The sequence below is a fragment of the Carya illinoinensis genome, chromosome 9, assembly GCF_018687715.1.
Source record: "Carya illinoinensis cultivar Pawnee chromosome 9, C.illinoinensisPawnee_v1, whole genome shotgun sequence".
Classification (NCBI taxonomy): Eukaryota; Viridiplantae; Streptophyta; class Magnoliopsida; order Fagales; family Juglandaceae; genus Carya; species Carya illinoinensis.
This window is the reverse complement of record NC_056760.1, coordinates 22,335,018-22,346,810: the sequence shown is the minus strand read 5'-3', so window position 1 is coordinate 22,346,810 and position 11,793 is coordinate 22,335,018. Positions and strand designations below refer to the sequence as shown.

At 36.9% G+C, this 11,793-nt stretch overlaps 1 protein-coding gene across 1 annotated transcript; it reads right to left on the bottom strand.

Annotated features, from left to right (window-relative positions):
- Positions 1 to 670: 670 nt before the first annotated feature.
- LOC122276565 (ras-related protein RABF2b) lies at positions 671 to 7,559 on the bottom strand. The gene is made up of 7 exons (XM_043086390.1): positions 7,317 to 7,559; positions 4,688 to 4,765; positions 4,423 to 4,590; positions 3,901 to 3,949; positions 3,572 to 3,645; positions 1,359 to 1,452; positions 671 to 971 (listed from the first exon to the last, which is right to left on the bottom strand). The coding sequence occupies exons 1-7, from the start codon at positions 7,353 to 7,355 to the stop codon at positions 871 to 873; spliced, it is 603 nt and encodes a 200-aa protein (XP_042942324.1). The 5' UTR covers positions 7,356 to 7,559; the 3' UTR covers positions 671 to 870.
- Positions 7,560 to 11,793: the final 4,234 nt, after the last annotated feature.

Here is an 11,793-nt window from a genome sequence, read left to right as displayed (position 1 = left end):
GAGAAGCATATGAGACTACTCTTATGCACGCTCACCTATTTATCTCGTATAGTAACCTAACTTTTCGTAAAAATTTTAAAAGGTGAAACTAGAAACGTCCCTAACCAACTACAAATAATGCTATTGTCCCTAGGCTCAGTTTTTTCCAAACTATTTTAATCATCATCATTTTGAAACTATTTTATGTGGTATAAAATGTATTATAGATAAGTAAAAAAATAATAAATTATTTTTAATTATTTGATACGACGTTAGGAATGATGAAAGTGAAAAGCACTTCTCATTAAGAGTTGATATTCAGTCTGGGCAGCACTAAATGCTGTAAAACACATTGCGTCTCCCCAATTCTTTGCCTCGTAGTTTGGTCAAGTTCAAGAAGATCGAAATCCCAGCCTGTCATAGATGAACCTTTGTATACAGCGATGATCAATTGTCTGATTCGCATACTCAAGTAGGTCAAACTCACTGATCATGTTTAGTAACAAAAACTAAGGTTGTGATCGAGGGAAGGTTCTGGTTACAACAATGTCTGCTTCTGCACTCTTTTATTGGCAGCTTGAGCTTGTTACAATAAGCGGTAACATATCTGCTTACAATCTTGCTCGCTTCTCGATGTCACAAACAAGTATTGTTTATTCGAAGCTGAACCTTTTCAATTTGCAACTGAAAATGAAGCACACCACACTGTTTCATTTCATTAGTAGACCATATATCCACAATCATTTACTGCAAAAAACAAAGCATCCGAACATGCATGTACAGTTCTAAATGAGTTGTGCACAGACAAAAACTAGACAAGTACACGGTTGATTTCTACTGTGCACCACAGAAGCTGATAAAGATACAAGCACACAGCTAGCGGCAGATTCTTTAAGAGCAACAAGTTGCACTTGCTACCCTGTCTGCAGGTCTATCCATAAGAACCATTCCTGATGGATTCTGGACTGGTTGCACTCGAGGTAATCTTTTTGCTGTACAGAAAAACACAACAGAATCAGTCACAATGTCAAAAACAGAGGAATCATACATGAGCAAACACTCTGCCCATAGACGGAGAAATTTTGTGTTTCTCCATTCATGGCAGACATTGGCAATGAAAAAGTTGCTGGATAGATTAGGTTGGTCCTCATAAGTGTTTGGAATTATTGTCATGGGCAACAAGTCAGAAATATTTCAACGGACTTTCTCCTAAATAACTTACCCGCCTACAACAACCAGTGAAGTACAAGTAGAGAAACAGATCTCGCAAAATTAAATACTAAACGCAAAAGGCTGCATACAATCTAAACTGGGTTTTCACTAAATGTCCTCATATGGAGATGATTCCCTAACCTAAAACAACTATCATAGAAACATACCTATCTCGTGGAAGATGTCATTGACATTAGCTGCAGTTTTTGCAGAGGTTTCCATGAAGTAAAGGCCATTCTCCTGAGCATATGCTTGAGCTTCCTGTACCAAACTAGCAATTAGATAAGTAACACACAAACTAATAAACATAAATCATGTGGATGTACGCTGAAACTAACGAAAATAATGTCAACCAGAAGCAGGTTCCAGCCTGTGATCTAGCCTAGAATTATTAAGAATAATTCATTCAGTAATCCCTTGGAAAAATCCTCACCACTGACAATTTGAGGAAACATGGTCTCATTATTATGGATTGATGCTTCTTGTGTAAGAAAAATGGGGAATCCGTGGACCATCTATTGTTACATTGTGCGGTGGCTCGGTTTTATTGTGGAATGAGATCCTTAATCAGACTGGTGTGGCATGGGTTATGCCTGGAAGAGTTTTGGATACTTTTAAATGCTGGACAGGTATTAGGGGAAATGTTCACATTGCCGCTATGTGGAAAGTGATCCCTCATTGTATTATGTGGTGTTTGTGGAAGGAAAGAAATAAGAGGTGTTTTGAAGACTGGGAGCGTTCCTTGTTAGAGCTGAAGAGATTCCTTTATAATATTTCTTTCTTGGGCTTTGGTCATTATTTTTAATGAGGACAATTTTCATAATTTGCTTGTATCCCTCCCTAGTGCTTACAGGTACTTTAGGCAGATTCTTTGTACAATCCCTGTGTACTCGGGCAATGCCTTAAAAAAAACAGATCTCTCCAAGTAGACAAGCTAAGTTATCAGCCCTTAAAAAATGTATGAACTAGACATAGCACATTCATTTCCTTCCTTTTATTTGTTTATTCCTTTTATCAAATAGACCCTAAAAAATGTATGTAATGGACATATCATGCAGATTTTCTTTCCTTCATATATTATTCTATCTTCCCCAACATGGGAACCAGTCCAGTAAATAACCTGACCCCAAGTGATAACCTGGTCTTCAGACACTCGCCCTACTTCTAAGGATAGATAGAAAAGATTGGGCAATGCCTACATGACAACTTTGGAAACATGTTCACTTCTTACCACCCCTTGCCTGTTAGTATTGGCTATCAGTTAATTTTGATTCCTTTGCTTGGTGTTGTTGCGTGTGCAGAAAGAGATGAGAGACTGTAGGCCATTTACTTCTTCATTGCAAGGTGGCCACAACCTTATGGAATGATTTTTTTGCTAGGGTGGGGATAGCTTGGGTGATGTCAAGAAGGGTAGTTGACTTCCTAGCAAATTGGAAAGGTTTGCATGGTAACGCGCAAATCATAGCAATATGGAAGATGGTTCCCATTTGCTTATGGTGGTGTCTTTGAAGGGAGAGGAATGACAAAAGCTTTGAAGATCATGAGCGGTCAATGGAGACAAGCTAAGAGCTTTGTTTTTCACACTTTATTACAGTGGTCGATGTTATTAGACTTCAATGGTCTGAATATCCTATGCCTAGTTCTCATCAATAAAATCCTTATCTACAGATTAAGGGAAAAAAATAAATAAATAAATCTTCTGCATTTTTTCTTTTTTTTGGGTATCTAATAAAATAAAATAAAATAAAAACTTTAAATTTAGAAATTCTTGTTAATATAGCTATGCCAAATGAATAGCTACCCATGTGGCATATGTTATTTCTCTTAATATTGATTTTTCAAAAGGGCCTAGTGGCAACTTTTAAAATTATTTCTGGACTCGTCGGTAGGTTTCTAAACTTTAGGTATCAAATTAAACTGTTTCCTCAAGGATTAATAAGCACTTGCACAATAATGCTATGCATTGACATTTTGATTCAATTAACAGAAATCTTCTGGGAGTTAAAATGCTCACCCAAATATTAGATAATTTGTCGTCACGTGAGGAAGAAGAAAGATGAAATAAGAATCCAGTTTTGGCATGTGATTCATTTTATAGAGGTTGGTCCTACATTAAATTAGAAACTAACCTAAATGAAGCAACCAGCAAACCCCCCCCCCCCCCCCCCCCCAACAACACACACACCAAAAAAACACAAAACGCACAACCCACCAAAAAAAAACAGAAAAAAGAAAAGAAAAGAAAGAAGAAATAATTACTAACTGTTTGAAACATCACAATTTTAATGGTGTTGTTAAGCCAATACAGTTTGCACAGATTGCACAATTTACTGCAATTAACAATTAAGCATATTAACTAAAGCAGGAATCAGATGCTTGCCTCTGCTGCCACCTTTCTCATATCTAGCAAATCCGCTTTGTTGCCAGCCAGTGCCATGACCATATTTGGATTGCCTTGTAACAATAAATAGGAAAATAACAGTATTTTAAGTAATGTTGAAAATTTAATGTCATAAAAAGGAAGTTAGTAATACAATTTAATGTTCTTCTAATGCAGTTAATACAAATTATTAAATTCAATCGATGCTGTAACAGATTCAGATGTAGGACTATAAAGTCCTACATGAAGGAGGCTACATGCAATGGCCAATAAAGAGACAGGTATATACACGTTTTTTTTCTATGAAACATAAGAATGTAAAACACTACCTTGTGCTTGAAGCTCTTGGACCCATTTTTTTGCCCGCTCAAATGAGGCCTAAAAGAGAAGGGAAAAAAAAGTTTGCTTAATTTGACTAATAGCAACAAAGCCAACTGTCAGCATTATCAACCAAAATCCAGACTTTCCATAAACATCTAAACTGCTGACAGATTTTAGCAAACTGGCCTAAACCATTTCCTTCAGCCAAAAAATCTAAAATTTCAGCAAATCATACTATGAGGCCTTTGCGAATATTTATTGACAATGCTACAATTTTAATTTTCAAATTCTATTAAAATTCATAGTAGATTGTTTAGAGAGGAAAAAAAGTTATTATGACACCCTCATCTCTCTATGTGCATGTCTGTATCCATATGTAAACATCAGTAGGGAAGAAGAGTGAAAAGCAGAGTGGATGAATCTCCTCACAAGGAGCAAAGCAAAAAATAAAAAAAATAAAAACCTTCCCTTCAAAAATGCAAAACACGTGAAGTGGGAATAGGTATACATTCCATTTTCTCATGACTCACTTGGTTTGTAATATCATACACAATAATTCCAGCAGCAGCTCCTCTGTAGTACATAGGAGCCAAGCTATGGTATCTCTCTTGACCAGCTGTATCCCAAATCTCAAATTTTACTGTTGCATCATTTACAGCCAAAGTTTGTGAGAAAAAGGCAGCACCTATTGTGGATTCCTACAGAAGTTACATGGCAAAAGATCAGTTCCAGGATCAAAGAGGCAGAGCTTTAATTGAGAATATAATAGATCCAATATTATTATTAGCACCAAACCTGAAACTCAATAAATTGCCCTTTGACAAAGCGCAAGACTAAACTAGACTTCCCAGCTCCAACATCACCAAGAAGTACCTGAAGCAAAACATCAAATATTACCCTTGTGTCAGTCAGGATCATTTAAAAAAATTACAAAAAAAGAAAAGGAAATTAAGAAAAAAAAGCTGATGAATTGAACAAATATTCATAACCTAAAACCTAAATTCATAATTTGACCCACCTGTGCAGAAAGAAAGGAAAAAGGGAGGGGGGAACAAAATAAAGCAAATCACCACTACAATACCGCAAGCATCCCAGCATTATTCAGAACTAAATCAAAATTTGTTTAAGAGCATCAAGAAATAAATAAATGCCTCAAACAACATATGGGTTTGCATGAAAAGCATGAACAATCCCAAGAGTAAAATAATAATAAATACCACGTATATAAAGCAGACCCTAATCAGACAGGAATATGGCAAGTAGTATTACGAATTTTGGGATTAGGACTCTCTAAAGTTTCTACCCAAACTTTAGGGTCTAGAACGTGAGAGAAATAGATAAATAAAATGGTTCTTACAGCATTAATTAATGCCCATGTGAATTTTCTAGGCAGTAATAAATATTGTAGAATCCACTTTGTGTATCTATTACTCTCCCTGCAACAGCCCAGTCCCACATTAAGCATATAATCACCCTATGCAATAACCCACATAGGGTAGGTACATTAGGTAACTTCCCCTCATCGAGCCATATCAAGCAGTGCTCTGATATCTCATGGCTGACCTTACCTACTGGCCTCAATTCCATATGTACCGACCCAAGGAAAGTACCCCATCTAAGCCATTATCTCAAAAAGACTAGTAAATTTAAAGTTTCTCTATAATCTCTTAGAAAGCTCGGATTCACTTAATAAATAGCTAATGTGGAACTTAGAATCCATGACCACCTTTATAAATTACCCCCTCTATCTGTGTTATTCATATTCTCAATGTGGGCAAATGTGATACCCCATATGATAAGTGAGGGTAGGTGGTGTATGAAATCCCATATTACTTAGGAATGAGAAGTTCTTGCTCTTTATAAGGTTCTAATGAGGCCACAATTGTATCATTAACTAGTCCTTTTAGACTATAGACTATTTGGTTTGGGCCTTCTATTGGGGCATTACAATAAAAGTATTACACTCCCCCCACATAGGGTGACTCCACGTCTCTGGTTCATACGTAACTAAAAATAAATAAATAACTTGAGGTGGCCAGACCACCCCCTTCATTTTATCCCTTGAGGATATGGTTAGCCACCCCAAGCAATAGGGGTGGCAACACAATTTATTGGTTGGATGAGTTATGGCCATACAAGTATATGGCTCTAGCCTACCTATATAAGAAAAACAAAAGAAAACTATATGGCCCTAGCCTAACAAAACTCATTTAATTATACATGTTAAATCCTTCAATCCTCACACAACCCGTGTAAATAAACAAGTCATGTTGGGTCACCCGCATAACTCATTTAATAAACAAATAATATCCGATTGACTCAAACAAAATCCGGCTCATTTTGACCTGCTTAATATAAATGGATTGCACTAATCCAAACAATTGACCTAACCTAATTTGTTAACAGGAAACAGAAATTTTGATTATTAAGAAACGCAAAAAGCATGGTCTAACTACACAGGTTGTGAACAAAACAATTAAAAAAATAAGATTGCATTCCAACACAGAACTTCATAAAAGCCTGAGCATCATCATTAGTCAATACTGTGGTCATAATGTTTTTTTTTTCAGTGACCAAATTTAATTTAATTATATAAGTTATGCAGTCTATGGCAAGTTAAATAGGTTGTTACCAACTTGCTGATTATCTATGGCGAGTTAAATAGGTTGTTACCAACTTGCTAAGTTAATCAGCCCTACCAAGCGAATTGTTGGAGGCGAAGAGACAAGCACGAGAAGTAAATCTCCTCACCCCGCTCACCATGCATGAGCAGAGAGATCTTCCCCCTTGAGGCCACCATAACTTCATAAGGATCTCCTGCTAACCGTGCAAGCTAGGTCTGTGTAGTTTGTTTTTTTCTTCTTCTTTTTTTTTTGTGTAGTTTTTTTATTATGACGTTTGGGATACATGCGGAAATCATATTCTTAAATTTTTTATAAAGCAATATCCAATATTTAAGAATATGATCTCCATCAGACAGTGACGAAAAATACAAACATATATGCCCAGCACAGTTAGAAAAAAATACATATAAATAAGCCCAAGCCGCATCGGAATTCGCAACCGAATCATGAACAATCCGAACAAAATTATTGAGTATCAAAGCAAGTTAAAACAATAAATTAAAATTACATAAAAACAGATGAACAAATTCTTGAAGATCAAGCCGGACGTATCGGAATTGGCATAAAAAAATCTAAAGCCCAATCAAAATTCTTGACAATTAAGCTAAACCCACATCACAGTGTGAATCAAAATTATCCAGAAGAGAGTTAGATGTCTTCAGAATCAAAGCAAACCCACATCAAAATTTGCACGAAAACAGACACATACCAAAACGAAAGAAGACATTAAAATTATACCGAGCACCGAAACGAACGGAAACGAGCTCAAAAAAGAGACTTTAAGTGATCAAAATCCTCACCAATTTGGCATTAATGTTCTTGTTCCCAGTTGTAGCCATGATTGTAATCGATTGAAGGATCGCAAAAAGGGATTAAAGAAAATATGCGGAATTCAGATAGGCGTTGACAAGAGGGTCGATGCAAGCAATGGCAAAAAGCACAAGGAAGGATCCTCACCCAACCCGCCAGACCCCTCTCTTTCTAGGAAAGACTCCGACTGTTCACGAAAGCGATTGTATTTCTCACCTTTGGCTGTTTGGAATTTTCAATTCTGACGCTTGTCTTTTATTATTTTTTGGTTATCATTTTTCTTTTGAGTTTTGTTACATATAAATAAAGTCACGTATTAATCTGCATATCAATACTGATTTATTCATATTTAAAATTTAAATTAATACTATTTTTAATAAAATTTACTTTTTGACCAATCACATCAAATTAATGTACAGATTAATACACAATTATACTTGTAACTATATTTTTCCTTTATTTTTATTTTTTTAAATAAAGTTTTTGGCTCTTTTTTAAATAAAGTTTTTGGCTCTCCCCCTCGTTTTCTTAAGCAAATGAAATAGATAAAATAAGATAAAATTTAAATTTTAAATAAAATATTATTAAAATATAATTTTTATTTTAAATTTTAAAATAATTAAATTATTTATTTTATTTTTTAATTTTTAAGTTTAGAATCCTTTTTCTTGATATAGGAATAACCACTTGTCTAATTATTACAAAAGTAGCGTAGAATAAAAAAAATAAAAAATAAAAATAAAAAACCATTATCACAAAAGTAACTCAGTCCATAGGACTTGTTAAACATTAGGAAGAACAGACTAACACCATGCACTTGTATCACTAACATTTCTTGCAAACCTTGCTAATCTATATACTAATTCATTTGCTTACCTATTGACATGCACAATTGAGCAAATTGGTATTCGAGCCTACATCTGCTTGATATCTGTCACCACATTCCCAAACATAGAATTGGACAAGTTAGATTTTGATAACTCTTGAGCTAAAATCTCAATGCTTAAAGATTGCAAACCAAGAGAAATACAAAATTGCAATCCTCTCAATATAGAAATTAATTCGATCTCTAAAGGCTCCATTATTGCTGCCTCCACGTTGAGTTTTGTCATTCCTTGTGGAGGCAATTGCCACTTGCTCATTTTCTGAATACTATTATTATTAAGGCCTTTCATTGCCTTATAAGTCTTGTACAAACAAATAGCATGATTGATTACCTCTACTGCTTCCAACTGTTTTTCCTCAAACACACATTGATTCCTTCTATACCAGCATGCCCAAGCAATCATAAACGATTGTTGAAGAGCATGTGCTGTACTTTCAATATCTACATAACACAATTGGCAGGCGGCATCTTTAATTATCTTCCTTCTTTTCAGATTGCATCTGGTTGGAAGAGTTTCAATACAAACCCTCCACACAAAAATCTTCACCTTATGGGGGACTTTCATGCTCCAAATAGCCTCTTATTTTCTCTACTCCTAGAGCTTTCCCTCTCTATTGGTTCTGCAGCCAAAGTTTTGAAAAATTTATAAGCACTTTTAACACTAAAACAGTCATTCCTCTCCAAGTCCCACAGTAATTTGTCTTCATGATTTTCTGCATTGAGAATAATCTTCAAAACTGCATCAGCAGGTTCAGGGGCAATAGCTTCTGACTTTGTGTACATCCCACCACCCAAAATTTTGATCGATTAGAACCTCTACTCTTTGGTCATCTTCTGTTGATACCACTCCTGACTGTTGTAAACATTTGAAACCAGGCACCCAATGATCTTCCCATTACCTTATCATTCTTCCATTCCCAATCCTCCACATGCATACTTAAAGAAGTTTGTCTTTCACTAACCATATGCCCTTCCACACAAAGGATGGATTATTTCCAAGAGTTGCAATCTGAAAACTTGAACTTGGGAAATATCTAACCTTGAAAATTTTATAAAGTAGGCTCTTTTCATTTTGCATAATTCTCCAGCCTTGTTTTGCAAGCAAAGCCTCATTAAAAATCATTAAATCTCTAAACCTCATTCCCCCATCACCTTTAGTCTCACACATCCTCTTCCAACTTACCAAATGTATCTTCTTCTCTTCCTTTTTCTATCCCTACCAAAATTTAGCCATCATCTGTTCTAATTCATAACAAAGAGAGCTAGGCAACTTAAAACAAGAGATAGCATAAGTTGGAATAGCTAAAGCTAGGACTGTTCATCCGGGTTTCGGACCGAATATTCGGGTATACCCGGCCCGGAACCCGGATGTTAAATCCGGATTGGGTTTCAGACCGGGTATACCCGGTTATGATCCGGTCCGGAACCCGGGTGAATTTGGGTTTTTTAAAACCCAGAAATCCGGATTCCGGGTTTACCCGGTTTTTCCCTTTTTGCTTTTTGATTCGATTTTGCTTTACGTTACTCTGAGATGTCAGTCACGGGCGGAGATTTGGAAACTCAGTTTCAATCACCTCCGATGAAGATTTGGCCAATATTATTGAAGAATACGATCGAGCTTCGTCGCTGGTGTCCCATTCTCCGAAAATCAGAGTCGTCCTTTCGGCTCCGAAATCTCTCAAGAAAATCTCCCCGCCTACGTCGACTACTCCCAGAGTCGTTGATCCTCCCTATGCGTATGGATCTTCCGCTCGTATCGGCCGGTTTGTTGAAGAACTCGGGGGCATATCACCTCTTCCCGCGTACTCGAAAGGAAGCAGCGGCGGCTAAAATGCACCCGCATGTAGAAAACACTCTCCCTCTCCTTCTCTCTCTCCCTCTCCCTCCCTCATCTGTGTATCCCATCTCGCCCTAGCCCTCTCATTTCTCTCCCTCTCCAGCTCCCATTTGCACTCCTCCACACTTGCACTCGACGTTGACGCCAACGAAAGCCCCAAAACATCTTTTGGGTTTGAATCAATACCCGTATCTCATTTGTTGTCTTTCTCTCTCTAACCAATGTGCGCAAATGTCCTGTGTTAGTTATTCTGCTGTTGGATATGGAAATCTATAATCAGGGCCCGTATTAAATCCGGCCGATTTGGGTTTGATGAGGGAGAGAGAGAAGCAGCGGCGGCTAGGGTTCAGAAGCTCAGACGAATGAAGGGGGGAGGAGATATGCATCGGGGGGAAAAGGGGGAAAAAAAAAACATAAAGGAACCGGGTACCGAGTTTTTAATCCGGTACCCGGATTTTAAAACCGTACCCGGACCGCTTAGATCCGGGTTTTACTATTCGGATTTCGGCCCGTATTAAATCCAGGCCGAAACCCGGAACCGGAATCCGGTTTTACCGGATTCCGGACCGGATGAACAGCCCTAGCTAAAGCCACTGCCTTAATTAAAATTTCTTTGCCCCTTGAGATAAATGTTTTTCCTTCCATTGATGTAGCTTGGACCAAACTTTGTGCTTTATGTCAGAAAAAGCCCTCCTTTTATCTCTTTCTATCACTGATGGAAGGCCTGGATATTTGTCATAATTCTGATAAGCTTGAACTGCCCAAACGGAAAGGATCTGGTGCTGAACTTCTGAAGGGACATTGTTGCTAAAAACCATTGTAGTCTTCGCTTTATTGATTCGTTGGCCTGATGTGTTCTCATAAGTTTAAAGAATTCTTTGTAATTCCATATTCTCTTGAATAGTGGCCTTGCAAAATAGGATACTATCATCTACAAATAGCAATTGACTCACCACAGGAGCCCCTCTGCACACTTGAATGCCTGAGATCTGTTTTCTTGTGCTAGCTTGAGTCAAAAGAGATATTAGACCCTCAGTCCCCAATAAGAATAGATATGGAGATAGTGGATCTCCTTGTCTAATCCCACGAGAAGGATAAATAGGGCCAATTGATTTACCATTAATGAGTATAGAAAAAGAGATTGTTTTGACACAAAGCATGACTAAATGAATCCATCTAGAAGCAAACCCCATGTGTTTCATTACAGCCTCCAAATAATGACATTCAAGCCTATCATAGGATTTGCTTATATCTAACTTAATAGACATGTAACCCTATTTCTCAATCCTTTTTCTTCTTAAATAATCAATCATTTCATAGGCTATAAGAATATTATCATAAATAACACGACCCGGTACAAATGCACTTTGAGAGTTGGAGATTATTTGGGGTAAAACAAGTTTCAACCTATTTGACATAACCTTGGATATCAACTTATAAATGACATTACAAAGACCTATGGGTCGATACTATGATACTGACTCGGGCTTTTTAGTTTTAGGGATGAGAACAATGAAAGTATGGTTTAACTAAGCAGGAAATTGACCTTCATTAAGAGCATGCAACACAGCCTTTGACACAGATTTTCCTACAATATGCTAGTATTTTTGATAAAACAATGTGAGCCATACCATCAAGTCCAAGAGCTATGGTAGGGTCCATTTGTTGTAATGCAATCTCCACTTCAGCTTCAGTGAAAATCTTAGTGAGATCTTCATTCATTGTTGTTGTTACCCTACCTTGT